General features: G+C 35.1%; 2 protein-coding genes across 3 annotated transcripts; one reads left to right on the top strand and one right to left on the bottom strand.

Moving 5' to 3' along the window:
- Window positions 1-537: 537 nt before the first annotated feature.
- Window positions 538-4,365, top strand: LOC110789195 (diacylglycerol O-acyltransferase 2D). Of its 2 annotated transcripts, none has more exons than XM_056840513.1 (9): window positions 538-851; window positions 938-1,012; window positions 1,103-1,188; window positions 1,918-1,961; window positions 2,047-2,202; window positions 2,421-2,507; window positions 2,646-2,743; window positions 3,680-3,767; window positions 4,098-4,365. In XM_056840513.1, the coding sequence occupies exons 1-9, from the start codon at window positions 643-645 to the stop codon at window positions 4,197-4,199; spliced, it is 945 nt and encodes a 314-aa protein (XP_056696491.1). In that variant the 5' UTR covers window positions 538-642; the 3' UTR covers window positions 4,200-4,365. The 2 variants fall into 2 exon arrangements, with proteins under 2 accessions (XP_056696491.1, XP_056696490.1); XM_056840512.1 differs by having other exon boundaries at window positions 541-851; window positions 1,855-1,961.
- A 129-nt stretch (window positions 4,366-4,494) lies between these two features.
- Window positions 4,495-7,738, bottom strand: LOC110789207 (protein PIN-LIKES 3). Its single transcript, XM_056839291.1, has 10 exons — window positions 7,601-7,738; window positions 7,434-7,513; window positions 7,151-7,275; window positions 5,998-6,119; window positions 5,724-5,879; window positions 5,537-5,629; window positions 5,326-5,426; window positions 5,170-5,222; window positions 4,898-5,086; window positions 4,495-4,767 (listed from the first exon to the last, which is right to left on the bottom strand). The coding sequence occupies exons 1-10, from the start codon at window positions 7,736-7,738 to the stop codon at window positions 4,643-4,645; spliced, it is 1,182 nt and encodes a 393-aa protein (XP_056695269.1). The 3' UTR covers window positions 4,495-4,642.
- Between the last annotated feature and the right edge of the window lie 10,849 nt (window positions 7,739-18,587).

The raw sequence follows: 18,587 nt of genomic DNA, 5'->3' as shown, positions 1-18,587 counted from the left end.
TCGATTTAAAAGTTGATGAATAAGATAAATTTTTAAATGGGTCAATTCAGTTAAGAGGGTGTAGTATGCCATTTTTTAATGAATATTTGGTCGAATAAAGTTGGTAAGTATATTTGATCTACTAATAATATATCATATCTATCTATACTATATATTAAAAGGCGTTTACAAGAAAGTATACGTGACACGTGGCGCTCTGCTTATGGGTCGTTCTCTCCATGTAATATTCATCTACATAAAAAAAATGGCAAACATAGTTTGTGTAAGGTTTGAACTCATGACCTTGAGTTTAAAGGATAAAGCTTTTACCACTAAGCTATTACATGTTTCATGTTGTCATTACAAATTACAAAATTATATAAGTAAACGTTAATGTTATTAATGTAGTAACCCGGGGCATCGCCCGGGCCTAAAAACTAGTTAGGTGCTAATATGATAGACGTCACGTGGCAACTCCTCCCATGAATAGATCATGAGCACCATCGTTGAACTTGCGTCCCACCAAACTCTATAAATACAAACAAACATCCCTATTCATATGAATGAATCATATCCTTTCACTTTCACCCAAACTTTGAACTTTCTACATCTTACACTCTTCATTTTTAAAAACTTTTCACTTTGTTTTAAGGACTAAAAATAATGGAGGTGTCAGAGAGGAGGAGAGAGAATTCACTCACCTCGTCGACTCCGCCTTCGTCTCCACCGCCGGAGATTACAACGTTCACCGGAAAACAAGACTCAGCCTTTCACTCGGTTCTCGCTGTCGCTATTTGGCTTGGTGCTATTCACTTCAATGTCGCCATTGTTATCTCATGTTTCTTCTTTCTCTCTCTTCCTAAAGCCTTAACGTTCGTATTTCTTTAATTCTCTCTCTTGATTTTGACTTTTTTTCCTCTCTTCAAAATCAAAACTTTTTGTTTTTTTTAATTGTTAGGGTTTGTTGTGTGCTGTTGATATTTATAGTGATACCGATTGACGAAAAGGACAAATTTGGCCGTAAATTAGCTAGGTAAGTTGTTAGTTTTGCTTCAATTTAATTTCAGTTTGGAGTGTTTGAGCTGAAATTTTTGTGGAATTTGATGAAATTTGGATATTGCAGGTATATATGTAAGCACGCTTGTGGTTATTTCCCGATGACAATTCACGTTGAGGATTACAAGGCTCTTGATCCAAATCGACCTCATGGTAATGTTTTCTATTTTACTTTCTATTTGCCAAATTTACAAACAGATTAAGGAACTGTGGAATGATACAATTATAACTGAAATCGTTTGGATGAACAAGGATACAGTTTATTTTTGGAAATCAAGTATCTAAAAATGGTCAAGTTTTGCTATTTTGCACTTAATCAACATAGGGATATGTGGTGGATCGAAATAAGATAATGCCATAATGTCTGCTTGTTGTTTGGGGGCCTTGGTGGGGGGGGGGGGGGGATCCGGAATTGAGAGGTATTCATTCTCAGTGTATGAACTCATGTGCTTGTATATGTTCAGAATAAGGTGATCATTGACTAGAACTGATGCTGCCCGGAAAGTTTTGTAATCCTACCAGTCTAGAGTATATTAGATGCTCGGAAAGTTTCGTAATCCTACCAGTCTAGAGTATTAGATGCCCGGAAAGTTTTGTAATCCTACCAGTCTAGAGTATATTAGATTTCATACAGAAAAGAGAAGGTTTTGACTTTTCATTGATTTTGTTCCTTAACCACTTATGTACACTTTAAGATGGTTGTTATGGTCCATTCGGGATATTAGGTATGCTGTATTGCTGGATTTAGGTTGTTGCATGTGCAACACAGTTATCCTTTTTAAGGCACTAAACTAAAGTTCTGTGCCTTGCTATATGCAGTTTTTGGCTATGAGCCTCATTCGGTGTTGCCAATTGGTGTTGTTGCTCTTGCTGATCTTACAGGTTTTCTGCCTTTCTCGAAAATTAACGTCCTTGCTAGTACTGCTGTAAGTCCTAAATGCCTAAGTCCTAACTTTTTTGACCTCCTATTTTTCTCTCTTATCATTAGTCTTACCTCTTTCTGATGACTAGATATTCTACACTCCATTTTTGAGGCATATATGGACATGGTTGGGTCTATCTCCAGCAACTAGAAAGAATTTTAAATCTCGTCTGGCTTCAGGTTACAGTTGTATCATAGTGCCTGGTGGAGTACAAGAGACGTTCCATATGGAGCATGGCTCTGAGGTACGTTATGTAGATTATCTGATTGTTTTTTGTAATCCTGGTTGTGGAGTTGTCAACTTGTCATGTCCAAAGTATATTGAAGGACAACCCACTCCTTTTAGTAACCTGACAAGCTTATTTTTACGCCTTTCCATTCCGATGCACTTGTTGCTTGATGGATTTGCAGAGGCTAGAAATACCAGTGAAAGCTTACTCTTGGTTATTCTTTGTTGTTGAAGGTGATTTTTGTTAGGAACAGGAAAGGATTTGTTCGCCTAGCTTTGGAAATGGGCTGCCCATTGGTTCCAGTTTTCAGCTTCGGTCAGGTACTGTGCTGTTCGTTAACTGTGTGCTTTGCTAAAAGTTTCAGATGAGGTTTTATGAGAAAGATAATTTTTGTCAGCTTCTTATATGATCTGTGATAACTTAGTAATGTATCGTCTACATTCTTTCTTTATCTGCAGTCAGACGTCTATAAGTGGTGGAAGCCCAGTGGAAAATTGTTCTTGCAATTCGCTAGAGCTTTACGGTTCACCCCCATATTTTTCTGGGGAGTTTTTGGGTATGTTTTAAATTTTGATAGTTGGATCTTTTTAGTTGAATGGGAATTCTTATGTTAAGAACATTTCAATTTTGGGTCAATGGCCCTCACCCGCTCCAAAAGGGACTCATTAGTGGTTCAGGATTACTCTTATTTTGTCTTCTTCCTTTCCAAATTCACGATTTTGTTGTCCCAGGCTTCTTTTCTAGCTGTAGAAGGAAATTCTTTGAGGAAAACCTGCATCCTGTTCTCTATATTTTCCCAACATTCTTGGATGATGAAAGGGATAGAGGGGACCTCTGTCCTAACTTTAAATCAGATGTTGCTTGCTTCTTTTAGCGATTGTAGAGAGTGATAAGCCTGAAAAACACGAAGGGGAACGGAAAGAAGTATGTCAGAGACTCAGAGTTATGCATATTGACATGAGATAATTTTACTTGCACACTTATAAGCCAGTATAGTAGCATGTCAACATTCACCATTGACAAAGATGTGACAATAGCTCCGGGAAACGCTCTGTCTGAATGTTAAAAGGTTTAGTAGGTGATTGTCTTGACTTGAGTTAGAATTCCTGGGGATGAGGACCTAAAACAAAGAATTAGATCAGCCCATTTTGGTTGGAGTATATGGCAAGTAATAAGTTGATGTTTTAGATAGTTAAGCGATGAAGTATTATTATCCAGAGTTCAAATTTTGGATGTACATTGCAAATGATATCTCTTGAACTAGAAGTAGGAACTGCTGTATGGATGTTGGGAAGCAGAAGATGTTTGTCAGGAATTTGAACATCATCGTTTTTGAGGAAGAACTAACTTCAATGAAACATTACGTAGTTCATTGTTAAATATCTCGCCGTGGATGGTTGGCTGGGACTTTTATAAACACTGGTGTAAAACTATTTTGTGGGTTTAATATTTGGCTCTGTTTTTACGTAATCAAGCTTATATTTATTTGCAGATCTCCATTGCCTAATCGGGTTCCAATGCATGTTGTGGTTGGTCGACCAATCGATGTCAAACAAAATCCACAGCCCACCATGGATGAGGTATGGATTCTACTGCATTGGCAAATCATCTGTGGCTCATCTCTGCCTTTTGCTTCCGTTCAACAACTGTGACCAATTTAGCAATGTTTACTAATAATATGCGAAGTTTGATAAACGTGGTTGCGAGAATGTTACTTATGCTTTGAATTTCTAATTATCCTGTATTGTTACGAAATAAAGTGTTATTCACATTTGATTGAGTTAGGGTGATTTGAGTCCTTGTTGAAAAATTGAGTTCAATATATGTTGTCCATCAAATTCCATATAATATCATCATGTACTTAACTTACACTTAACAGAAATCAGATAATTTCTTCCACGTTTTTGCAGATCTCGGAAGTTCATAGCCAGTATGTTGAGGCGCTACAAGACTTGTTTGAAAGGCACAAAGAAAGGGTTGGCCATGCCAATCTTGAGCTGAAAATTCTTTAAATCATTCTGTTTTGTGTTGATTGTATATAGTATCATATATGTACATTAGACACTGCACCCGCCCTTTGTTGTAACCTTCAGCCCTTCATTGTCATCCATACCAATATTGTATCATTAATTTGAACAAAAGTTATAAATGAAAATGTTATTTACTCATGTCTTAAAATATTTGTCAGTTTATCATTTTTGTGATGTCAAAGCATTGTACTATTAATACAATTGAGCATCCAAATGCTTATTACTAAGGTAGAGGTATCAAAATGGTGTAGTAATATATTTTGCTGGAGTTATCTTGATATTACTTTCTGTATTATGGTATCCACTCTCCTGCAGGTTCTAAGAAATGCCTAGTGCATTAGTACATAGTTTCATACTTCCACTAGTCAGGCGCTGTAAGTTGTTTAAAGAGAAAGCGATTCAGTTCTGAAAAGCGTCATGACTGGTTAAGACAGAAACCAGAGGAAGAAGGTGCACCAAAGAGTGAGTGTAACTGGTGCTAAAACATTAGTCCATAGCATGATGACTGAACATTCTTTCTGACCTGCTCCAAACAGTTCTGTCACTGTTCCTGTAGTGAGCTTCAAAAACCCATCATTAGAGTTTACAGAGTTTGTTATACTGAATAACTGTAATCCAGAGCATAATGAAATTAATGATTAATGGTAAGATGATAATTAATGACATTGTTTGTTGCATACCGATGCTCACTGCCGGTGGGAGGGCATATTGAAGGAGAAGAACAAACTGAAAGAATATATCATGAGATTGGACAAAGCCAGCTACAACAGCTCCCTTGACGATAAGAATGCCCAGCACTGGTAGGAAAATGTACCGAACTGCGATTATTCCCATAACTGCACTAACTTGAATTCCTGATCCCTTTAAACCTGAAACAAAAAAACCAATTTTCTTTATGAAAAACTTACCAAGTTACCTACAAAGCAAGTTTTTACATCAAGTATGAGGTTACCTCTCAGAAGGTTGGCTCCGAGAATTAAGGTAGTACATGGGATGGCCGCATCTCTGTGAATCAAGTACAACATTATTCAAAATTGTTAACAAAAACAAGAAAAAACCATAACTGTTTCTGTAAAGGTGGCAGAGCAAGTATTCTTAGCTTACATACCCAATCATGAAACTTGTGTCTCCAACAACATGGAGAGTAGCAACATTGTCCATTAGAAGCTTACGAAGTGGAGATATCGTCCCAATAATAAATCCAACCATCTAAATCAAAATTGAAGGAAAAAAAGGGTAAGATCGGTGTTCATCAGTAGCATATCAAATTACTTGATATACAGTTCAAATTAAGATGATAAATTATACATTATACATACCGCTCCTATAGTTGAAGGTGCTAATACCGCCTTAAGGTTGAATTCTTGGGAGATGATCCTTAAGCATTGTTTTATCCTGGATGATGATTTAATCTGTTACGTTAACAAGAATTAATCTCAGTCTCTTATATGATGGAATCATGAGATAAGGATTAGCCAAAAGAAAAATGTTGAAAAGGCGCGGAACTTGAAGAGAAAACTCTGAAGACTGTAAGGGTGGTTCTGTTTCTGGCTGGACATTCAGTACAAATGTTTCGGCAATCACACCAGTGTTAGCTATTGCTTCCTTGGAAGAGATCCTAACAATGTTGTAAGCATATAGCCAAAAGTATACGGACCCAATCTGAAATATTTGTCAAAAATCAAAATACATAAACATCAGGAGCTTCTTTGTTAATCAATCAATCGACTACAATATATAATATTCTGGGTTTAGTATCCCCTCGAATGTAGTAATATACCGCCATGGAAAGTGAAGCATAAGCCAGACCATAGCGCTCGCATACATCAGCTGCTCCAAACGGACTACCTTTCTCTTTGCACATTGCGGGGAGAATGATGATAGGCATATTCCCAAGGTTTCCTGTTTCAGATCGACTGTAATTAACTTGTATATATGAGGTCTGTCTAAAGTTGCTTGTGTAATGCACACGCAACATTTCAATGGCATTTGTCATTTGTGTATGCAACTTATCTCAACTCAAATCTCCTACCCCATTTGATTTGTACTTCCCTTGTGGCTCGATCATTCACAAAAAAGAAACAAAAGCTACCAGTACACAACAACTTATATTTGGCAGGGCAAAAGACATATTGGGCTATCGCCGCCCTGTTTTCAACTATCTTTGAAATTGGGCAATTGCTGTGGGCTAATTCTTTTTACTAAATTTGAATATGATGATAAGATTCCTTTTTCCCCTTTTCGCATGCATAGAGATTTTATGATAACAAGAATCTTTAAAGAAGCAGAGGAGTAACGTAAAAATGCTTGATTACTGATGAATTATTAAACTCTCAAAACCACTCTATACTCGGTGGAGAAAAAAGATACTAAAATTACAACTTATAAACAACGGTAGCAAATAAGGGCCTCTTCGTTATCGTTTATTTTATTTCCAGTTTTCTGAATCTTAGAAAATAAAAAATATGAAAACTACAAAAAATATATTTCAATTTTTTTGTTGTCAGTTTTGAAAATTAATATACTTCATATCTATTAGGTATACTTTGAGTAACTTTTAGTTCTTAAGTCAATCATATCATATGACTTTCAAAATCATAAAACAAAAAACCAAAAGCTGACTATTAATACCGTAGAAAAGAAAATCATATACGAGTATGAATACGAATTAAATTTGTTGTACAGTGAAGTGATAAAGGCAAAAGTAAAGAGAAACATGCATTTACATACAAATTAAGCAAAGTAACGCAAAAGCTCATCTCGTTGTCAACGTAATACATTGGAGACCCACATAATAGAAAAGTGATCGAGGAACAAATGGAGGAAGGAGACTGCACATAATGCAAAAGTGAGGAGTATTATGAAACAAATGGAGTACAGTTTGTTTTCAAACAAAAATGTAGGAATTATGTAATTAAGACGAGAGAAATTACCAGAAGAACAAGAAGCCAAAATGAGGCCTTTTACGTGCTTTGGAGGTTTTGTAAGTTTAGCAAGTATCCAACCCATTGCTGATCCCAACAGAAATGTAAGCAGGACATTCACTAACATAAACCATCTGTTATCATAAAACACCAAACAAAAAAGAGAATTGATTCAACTATAGAGTACATTTATAACTTGAAACAACTACGTACGTAGTGTAACGGAGTATTTTTAACAAGGAATAAAATAACGAAACAAAATGGGAAAGGATGGAAGTAAGAAAATACTTACAAGGTAAGAAAGCTTTTAATGGTGACTGTCTTAGCCAAGTTGCTACCTACTAGTGCAGGTCCAAAAACATAAAACACGACCTAAATTAACAAACAAAGGAGGATCGGTAACTAATATAACTAAGAAGGAAAAAAAGATTATACATAGATGAAAGAACAAGGACGTACTTTGTTGAGTTCATGTGTGGCTGTCTCTCCCAATACATCGATTCGATTAAGAGCAAGAAATAAGCCTAAGGCAGTAATCAAAAGAACCTTCAATATAGGCATTGAAGCAACAAAAAACAGATCAAACAAAGACCCCATATTTTTTTATTTTTTTTTATTTTAATAAAGAATTCATTAAACGAAGAACAAATATATTATATATGTATATATATAGCTTGTAGAAGCAAATTAAATATGGGTTACACTCATTTGGCAGTGGGTTTTCATTTGGTAAAGGTCATTACTATTTTAAGTGGCACTTGGATTCCATTCTTCTTTGCTGGCTTGGGTGCTATATTGTTACGTGGTATCACTACTAACATTACTTTGCTACAAGAGGTGCTTCTTGTCCTCTATACAGTATACATTATTTTCCTCACACTACACCCATCACTTACGAGTTTTCCATCGCCAGGAAAGTTTCTTAATGTTCTCCTTTATTTCTTATCTCTTAATTAATTATATTTAATGATAACAAATATGCACGTTGAATATAATACTTATCTGTTTCACAATAGATGCCATGCATGTTGCTTAATGATCATCATGCTCGAATTAATGATCTATACATCACACTTCTACGTATATGTTAACAGTGGCGGAGCCACGGACCACTTTGTGGGGTCCTTGACAGTTGACACCACTTGAATTTTTTTTTTCTTCTCTTTTTATAGTTAAAATTTCAATTTTTTTTAAAAAAATTACACAATTTTAGTAAAAGTTTCATCAATTTTTAAGTAGTTACCCCACTATCTCGAATTTCTGGATCCGCTACTGTGTGTTAAGATCTGATCAATAAAGCATCACGTGTGATAGAATATCTCACGTTGATCGATAAAATTAAGAAGAGGGGTATTTGTTTGACAAGGCTAATTAAGGGTTGAGTACTCCATAACTTATTGCTTTTAAGGTGAAGTCTTGTAACACCCCGACCTCTAATTCAATTATTAAAGCATAATTAGCAGCGGAAATAACCTAATTGGTCGGGACATTACCTGCCGTAACTTCCTTTTTGGAAATTACAAGGCAAACATCAATCATTTGCTATTAAATACTCCAATATATATATATATATATATATATATATATATATATATATATATATATATATATATATATATATATATATATATATATATATATATATATATATATATATAAAATCCTTTATAATACCAAAATGAAAGTACATAACTTACCAAAAGTCTTTAATTAAAACTATTAAACTATTAGAACTGTAACCATAAACTAGGTGGATAATATTAACGTGAAATTCCTCGCCACTACTCGTGTCCATCGTCCCCATCAGTACCTAAAACAGAAAACAAAACGGTGAGCCGAAGACTCAGTAACGAACTATTCTAGCAGCGTAAATTCATTTCAATTCATTTTATTTAATAACACAGGGAGAATAGAATGGGTAAAACATTTAATAAAACATCATATTTAATTCATTCATAAACTTTTAATGAAAACGTCATTCATAAACTTTTAATTAACATGCTAGTTGTCGGCAAGTACGAACCGTGAAGGAATTCTCCACTGGGCCTGGGCCCATAAGAGCCTGAGCTCATCATCGTAACATGGGCCTGGGCCCTGAGCCTGGGCTCATAAACCATGGGAGCCTGGGCTCGTAATCCATGGGTGGACAGGTGTCCGTGGTGCATGCATGACCGATAGATAGGAAGATAGTAGTTTATATACCGCCAGACAAACCAGGTCTTTCAATTTCATTTATCATGTTTTATGTATTTTACTAAGCCTTGTCTTGTATTTCAGTTGAAATAACATAACTCATTTAACTCATAAAACATCATTTTGATCCTGGGATCAATAAAATATCAATTCTTTCATAGCATTGCATAAATATAATTTTATGCGAAAACTAAATCAAATCATATTATAGGAAACAATTCAATCAAATCATATTTCATCCCACAATCCATAAAACACATCAAAACATTTAATTCATAAATTCAATCATAACGTCATAATTTCATAAATCATATTTATATGGGGATTGCGGGTACTAGCAATAGCCGTTACCTCACTTCCACGATTTGCTAAGAATTTTCGTTGGTTCGTTCATCCTGAGCTCCGAGTCCAATTTCTTTCAAAATAATAAATTATTGAATTAGTACTAGATCGATAAATAATTATAAAATCAATATTTTATAAATCATAAATTTTATAAGTAATGAATTTATAAATAACGAATTTTAATAAAATATAATCTCGAAATTTAACGAATTATTATTATTAATCAAATTTTAGATCAAAATACATAGAAATTTTTATAAATAAAATTTTCATGGAAATATTATTTAAATTTCATTTTTATTAATGCAAGCTAGTAACTTTATTTTAGAAAATCGAAAATTAAATATATATATACATTTTTCTACTTGAAAAATAATCAATAATTTTATTAGTAATTAATTAGATTATAAAAACTTATTAAAACATAACTATGGCCAAATTAAAAATATGAAAGCTCAGATCTGGTCTTACCCAAAGCCCAAAATGGTTTGGCCCAACTTTAAATTTTTGAGTTTAACTTAAAACGTTAGTTTTGGATTTATGGGAAAAAGAAATACGAAACAGGGGAGGGGGGGGGCCGAAACAGGGGAGGCACGAAGGGGAGGGGGAGCTGCGAGGAGATGGAGCGGCGGATGGCTGGGCGTCGCAGAAGGGTTGCGACGGTTTGGTGGTTGGTCTGGGGTGTCCGAACGACGAGAAAAAAGGAGAAAGGGCACGGTTGGGGCGAAACACCGAGGAGTTTTGTGAGGCTTTTCGGTTGGTTTTGGGCGGGAGTAGGGCGGACGTGGTTGCTGGTGGTTATCGGAGGAACGAGGTGGTGATGGGGGTGTGGTGGTTGTGGCCCTGGTGGCTCGGCGAAGGAGAGAAGCAGGGGAGAGAGCAGGGGAGTGTGACGAGGGGAAGGAGAGGGAAGGAGGTGGTGCGTGCGGTGGTGTTGGAGGGCGAAGGTGGTTAGGGTGGTTGAGGGTGTTGCGACTGGTGGTGATAATGGTGGTGTACGGTGGTTGTTGTTGGTGGTGGTAGTGGTGGTTCGAGCAATTGGGGAAATAAGGGGGGAATGATTTTCTCAGTTTTGTGAATTGATTTTGGTATTGAAATGTATCAGAAATTGAAGGAATTTGTAAATTTTGGGGAAGGATTCTAGAAGGGGGAAGGCCTTGGGGCTCAAGCAAATGTATGGGGACTGATTTGAGGGAAGGAGAGGAAGTTTTGACTTCCTGGTTTGTGCGTGGGGAGCAAGGAAATAAAGCAGAAAATGAATTTTCCTTTTTTTTTTTAATAAATTCACAATTTTGGCAAAATTCAGAAATTGTTTGTACTTTTTAGAAATTGCTAAAAATAGAAATGTTCGAAAAATAAATAATTTCAGTTTATAAATTTATCGTTTAAAATAAATCGTAAAAACGATTAAAATAACGAAATTCGATTATTCGTAATTTATTTAAAACGAACTCAAGTTAATAAATATTTTTAATTTTAATAAATCGAGTTTAAAATTTCGGGGTATTACAAGTCTCCTACATATGCTTTTGTGAAGTAGGCTCTGTCTCTCTCCTCCTAATAACTGTCAAACCATATAAACCTACATCGAATCTCACAAGTAAGAAGAGTGTTAAGATTTGAATCATGAAGCATTTTAAAATTAAATAATCCATATGTTACATCATGTCAAAATGTCAAATCATTCAAATATACTCCATCCTTTCCAAAATACTTGCAACAGTTGAACTAACATATTTGCCAATGCACTAATTTGGTCGCAAATATACGTAATTTTATATTAGTAAAAACCGTATGATTTGATATTTGAAAAATAAACGTCAAGACTAATCTAACAACATATTACACAATGCATTTGATTTTTATATATTAGTAAGAAAATATGGTTAAAATTAAATGTATGCACAGCACAAAAAATTTAAAATAGCGCAAGTATTCTAAAACGGAGGATCCAATTACAAAAGGTCTTGCGTACACAAGTTGTACAATAAATTTATTGTGCACCAACATAACTTTAATTCAGTTTTCTCTAACTTTTACTCAGTTTTCTCTAACTTTTATACTATTAAAAAAAAAGTTAGTAGATAAACATTTTAACGTGTTAAATGATTAATTTTATACATTATTAGTGATTTTAAATAAATATTTTTGATTAAAATAAAAAAATTTATTACTAAAAAGTAGATAACTTTTACATATATAATGGTGACTTTTAAGCATTTTACGTCAACTTTAACTTCGGTGTACAATATTTATCGTACACCTCATGTAAATAAGAATTTGTGATCCCATTATCCAAAACCACAATCTAAAAACAAAGAATGTTAATTACTGCCTATTTTAAACACAATAAAAATATAGAATCCGGTACCTTGCTATAAATCCCTTTTTCTATTATTGTGTGAGGCGCAGAGAAGTTAGATTATACTTTTTCTATTTCCATTAATTGGGTTCCTAATTAAATTAACAAGTGCTAATACATGCCCATACTTAAATGATAGGAGTACCTAGGCCCTGGTCGGTACTCCATATGTCCCGAAATATTCGCACCGCTTTGTTTATAAAGTCGTCACGAATTACTCGTATTGTTTCTATAAATGATAAATTTTTATTAATATTATAATTACCCATGAACCCCACCTATATCCTTAATCCCTAAAAAAACATTAAAAAATAGTAATTTTTCACTACCCCTTTAAAAAATTCACACATTTTCCACTATCTATATTAAAAAAATACTCCAATATCAACTACCATCAAATTAAATAATAAGTCAATTACATTGCATTAAGCTCTGTGTCGGTCAAACTGATTCGAGTATCAAACATATATAGAATTAGGAGTAACAGATGCATGTAATGTAAAAATCTTGTATGACCTGATTTCGAGACAATATACTTCATATTACATACTACTCCATCCGTTTTTTTTTTTTTTGTTACGTGACATAATCTTTCATTTTATAAACTTATTATACTATTATTTTTTGTGCCATCTTTTAATTTTATTTGATCCAATTTTCTCAACTCATTAAATTTCTTTACAATTTTCCAAGTATTTTAAGTTAGCAATCTTTGTGCTTTTCCTTCATTGGTTCATTTTGATGAATAAAACAATCTTATTGGTTGTTGTAATGATTAGTGAATTGAGGTTTTACTTGGGTTTATATTCTTAATAAAAAAGAAAAAGAATCTTTATTATACGTTATTAAACGTGCAAAAGTCCAAACGTAACAAAAAAAAAAAATGGAGGGAGTACATATATAATTGTGAACCCACCTACAAAAGGTGGGTAGTTGTTTCAACTCAAGTATCAAACATATATAATTGTGAGATGGAGCGACTTTTCTCTTCTTTAATTAGAAATTATAACTTATTATCTATTTGGAGCAAATATATACGGAAAGTCGTAAAGTAAATTATTATGATAGTCTATAGATCTATTGTAGCCGTGAAAAATATGATTTCCGTTTAATTCGTCTGATTGTAGTCGAAAGCTTGACATCCTCTTCGATCTCGTATAAATCTTTACCAAAGAAACAGATCTATATACCCCCTCGTCAATGAAGGCTGTAAATCACAACGATATAAAAGAGAGTATACATAATGTTTGATATACTACGTTAGCAGCTATGGTGAAAGGAAGTTTTTATTTGATTCGATTAGTATGTATTTGTTAGATTTAAATCTTTATGTAGATGTCGTATTAATTTTTATCAATGAATTAATTTGTTTATTAAAAAATTAAAATTATTATGATAGTCTCACTTAATTAAAGGATAATTTTACAATAATTACAATAAAATGTTAACCACTAAAATGCACTAAATCTATTTCTTCGTATACAAATACAATGATATACGAAGTATATACAAAGTACTAACAGGGACTGGGCTACGATTCCGCCACGATAATAGAACCCAGTGTAATTTTTTAAGACGGGGTCCTCTATTCATTACTTTAATCAAATATCTAATTTTTATTAAATAAAAAACATTTACTTGATCATAAAAATTTGCCAAAGTGATAGGATTAAAAAAGATAGTAATGAAATCACTTAAAATGTGTAGCCCTCCGTACATGTTTTGTAGCAATCAATTTAAGCTTGTATTTTTATTTGTGAAAATGAAAGTTCTTGTAAATTGTATATGTAGGGAAATTAGGGAGATCGAGAAACAACGGTTTAATTATCAATTTTATGGTAACAATGAAAACGAAATTTGATAAGGAAATTATTGAAGTATGAAATTAAGTTGGAGATAAAGATTTTTCTGAAAGTTGGCTACTTGGATGAGAATTAGGAAGAAGGGATGAATGTGTTTTTCCAAATTCCAACCATGTGCATAGTAATCTACATCCCAAAAATATAAAGGGGCTTACTGAACTCCGTCCCATAAATACTCACCCTCCCTAGTAAATGTCACAACTACACCTCCCTATACTTACGCCTTCATTTTTTTTTTACCTTTCACCTTACTTTCACTCACCATCTACCTCCAACCATACAACCCACCTTCAACCTTACATCATTCCGGCAATCACAACTCAGGCCGGACCTCCGACAGAAATTCCGACGACCAAAAATTCCGGTGATCCGAAATCCGGCGGCTCTACCGAGCACTTTTTCCAGCGAAGCAAATCTCCGGCGAAAAAATGCGTCAAAATTCTTACATGTACCAGTCATCCGGGAACATCCACGTCATCCCAAGAGGTAATTTTTTTTTGTCTGCCAAAACTTACAGAGGCTTCTTCATTTTAAGCATCCACCATGGTGGACGCTTAAAACAAAGAAGTCTACACCATGGTGGCAGCTTAAAACGTAGAAGTCCTCATGCTAAAAAAAATATGTAATTCTATTTTTTTATTAAATTACTAATATTAAATACGGAATAGTTTTGGTAATTAAGTGGTGAATTGAAATAATTATTCAGGAAATAAATTAGTTAGACTTTTTCGTTTTAAGTTCGCACCATGGTGGAGACTTCTATTGTTTAAGCTTCTACTATGGTGGGCGCTTAAAACGAAGAAGTCTCTACCATGACATGAACCTAAAACGCAGAAGTCTCAATGCTAAAAAAGAAATGTAAATCTATTTTTATTTTATTAATGATATTAAATAATTGTCTGTAATTTTTCCCTCCACATTTGAAAAAATTATTTCGAAAAAAATTAGTTAGACTTTTTTGTTTTGAGCTCGCACCATGGTGTGGACTTATGTTATTTGAGCTTCTACCATGGTAGAAGCTTAAAACGAAGAAGTCTACACCATGGTAGAAGCTCAAAACCAAAAAGTCTTTAATTTTTTACATAGAATTTTATTTTACTTTTATTTGATTGAATTTGTAATTGATATTAATTATTTATTTGATTAATTTATTAATTATTTTAATATATTTTAATTAAAAATTAAAAATTAAAAATTTGTTATTATTATTATTATTTTATTTGTCAGGTTCCTTTACAAGACTTTGGTAGTGACGGTGTGAATTAAAATCTAAAATTTGTTACCTCTGAAATATATCTGACTCATGATGTTGCTTTCGAGTGGGCTAAAAGCATTGCTAATAGCAATGGTTTTATGCTTGTGAAGTCCTTGTGGAAACGCGGACAATTGTATTTGAGATGCAATCTTGGTGAAAGGAATTGGGGCAAAGGAAGGAATTTGGAAATAGCGGAACGACTAAACACCAAAACTCAAGCATGCGGTTGCAGGTTCCAGATTAAAGTGATATTAATTTTTTACATAGAATTTTATTTTACTTTTATTCGATTGAATTTGTAATTGATATTAATTATTTATTTGATTAATTTATTAATTATTTTAATATATTTTAATTAAATATTAAATATTTGTTATAATTATTATTTTATTTGACAGGTTCCTTTACAAGAATTTGGTAGTGACTGTGTGAATTAAAATCTAAAATTTGTTACCTCTGAAATATATCCGACTCATGATGTTGCTTTCGAGTGGGCTAAAAGCATTGCTAATAGCAATGGTTTTATGCTTGTGAAGTCCTCGTGGAAACGCGGACAATTGTATTTGAGATGCAATCTTGGTGAAAGGAATTGGGGCAAAGGAAGGAATTTGGAAATAGCGGAACGACCAAACACCAAAACTCAAGCATGCGGTTGCAAGTTCCAGATTAAAGTGGTGCCATGTGAAAATGAAGGTTGGGTGATTAGCTTGGGTCCTGAACAAAATGGGATGCATAATCATGAATTTTCTACGTACCGAGAAGGCAACCGGCAGATGAGCGGCCTTGGTCTAGAAGCAAAGAAACTTGTTCGTGATATGTCTTCGGCTCAAGCAAAGCCGAATGTTATCTTGACGGCTGTCCAAGAGAAATTCCCGGAGGATAACCCTAACAGAAGACACATATACAACTATAGGGATCGGATGAGAAGGATGGATGCTCAAGGAAGAGATGTTGTAAGTCAATTTCTCCATCTTGCTAAAGAGAGTGGTTACTCACAGTGGGTTCATGAGGAGGACAAAGTCATGACACACGCCTTCATGGCACATCCTACATCGGTGAATTTGTTATGTACATATCCATGGGTAATTGGCATGGATTCCACGTACAAGGCGAATATGTACAACATGCCATGCCTTTCCTTGAAATATGTGGTGTTACTCCGTGTAACAAGAACTTTCTCATTGCATATGCATTCATGAGGGACGAGACTGCTGATAGCTACGCGTGGGTGTTAGATAAGCTGAAGTTGTTGCTTGGTAATGAGGTACATCCCAAGGCAATTGTCACAGATCGTGAGTTAGGCCTTATGAGACATATTCGAGAAATTTTCCCTAACTCCAAGCACTTGGTTTGTACGTGGCACATCAACAAGGATGTAGAGGATAAAGTCGGAAAGTTATGTAACAATGTTGTCATGGGTGAGAGATTCAAGAATGAAAAAAGGAAGAGAATAATGGAAGCTCCAAATCGTGCAATCAACTCACAACTCACAGAGATTAGAAACACCCTTGAGGCTTCTATGCGTACCCACGCCCAATTGTGGACCCGTCTTCCATTCTAACATTTGAGTGGTCACACGTCCCACCATTGTTTAAAACTTTTGGGTGCAGAGGAAACACGCATGAAGGAGCTCAATCACGAGGTTCATGAACGGTGTGGATGTGCTTATAGGACTCCCATGGTCTTCCTTGTGCGTGTCATCTTTTTGATGCAGTTCAATCGGGAACGTATTTTGCTCGAAAACATATTCATCCATTTTGGAGGACACTTAAAATCAATGATGGAGATCATACAAGTGTATAGATCCATCTGCACAAGATACTCAGTTTTTCCAATCCCTTGTTGATGAGGTATTTTTTAGCGACCATGTAGTGATACGGCACATGTTACGCATGATGCATAACTATTTACATCCAGATCAGGCCGATTACATTCAACTTGAACCTAACTTAACACGTAGAGGTCGGCCGACTACTCGCCAAAATTTGAGTGGATGGGAATACCCTAGTCGTGGTCGAGGTCGAGGTCGTGGACGGGGAAGTGGCCGTGCACGTGGTAGTGATATGATTATCATTTACCTAATATTTTTGTCATATATATATATGTATCAATTCTTTTCATTTAAAATTATTAATGTTGTTTTGAATTATTGTCAATAAATGGCCATCGGAGAGACATATCAGAGTTTCGTTACCTAGAAAGAACTCCGTTCATCATTTTGGATTATGTGGAAGATTGGAACGATGTAGTGGGTGATGGGAATTGTGAATTTCGTTGTCTTGCCGATTTGTTCCTAGGTGGTCAAGAGAATTGGGGATTTGCAAGAAAAATAATTGCGAATTAGGTGGCTTTCCATAGATGGAAGTATCAACATATTCACCATGGTGGTGTCGACGAAGCTGTGGCACGTATCAAATGGCTCGGAGGACATTGTTTATTGGATCATTATATGGAAGTGATGGAAGATTTATTCCCTATTGCTCAATGTTGAAATTGTGCGGTGATTTTGTTAGGGGTGAAAGATGGTTCCTTGTATACATGTATGACAGTTTTGCCATGGAACGCTGAGTGTAACGTGACATGACCTAGTAGGGAAATTTTCATTCTCCATCTAATGGAGTATAGACATTACATTCGATTAGATCTTTCACCTAACTGTCCTATTCCTCCTGTAGATGACCTGTGGTTTTGTTAGGTTATGATACATATGACATTTACATAAATCATGCGGAAACAACCATTAACCCAGGAAACATATTATTTACACATAATCATTTAGCATAGTTTAGATGCATACTCTTTGTTGCGTGCCTTCCCTAGCTGCGCCCGAACCGAACAAGAACAAGTCTTTTAGGACTCCAAGTGTCGTCCCTCCGTAGAAAGTCCACAGCACGTCCGGATCCGCCTTAAGATTGACCAACTAGAATCGCCCTTAAGGTACTCAGAAAATTCGGCACTTTTGGGGCAAGATGGGTGTTTGAATTTTCTCTCAAAAACTCACTTTTGAATACTTTGAAACTTGTATATAAATTATGACCCCCTAGGCCTTTATTTATAGAGTTATGGAAAAGGAATCGTAATCCTAGTAGGATGCGAATTAATTGGAATTAGAATTCTACATGAATTCTACTTAATCAATTTATCCAATAGGAATAGACATTTAATCATACATTGACTCTTGCAGATTCAGGAATCTCGCATGAGCTCAAACTCACACACACACGGCAGCCACAAGGGCTGCCCACGCATGCGAGCAGCAGCCCACGCAGCGCGGCCCACGCATGCGCGGCCTTGTGCGTGCTGGGCTGTGGCGTGCGTGCTTGCTGGGCGATGGCCTGGCTTCGTGCTGGGCCTTCGTCCGGCAGGCCTCGTCCGATGCTAATTCGTACGATACGCTTCCGATTAAATTTCCATTTCCGGAATCTATTT

This window comes from Spinacia oleracea, chromosome 3 (assembly GCF_020520425.1).
Source record: "Spinacia oleracea cultivar Varoflay chromosome 3, BTI_SOV_V1, whole genome shotgun sequence".
Lineage (NCBI taxonomy): Eukaryota > Viridiplantae > Streptophyta > Magnoliopsida > Caryophyllales > Amaranthaceae > Spinacia > Spinacia oleracea.
Note: the sequence above shows the minus strand (reverse complement) of the source record. Positions and strands in the feature narration are given on the sequence as shown.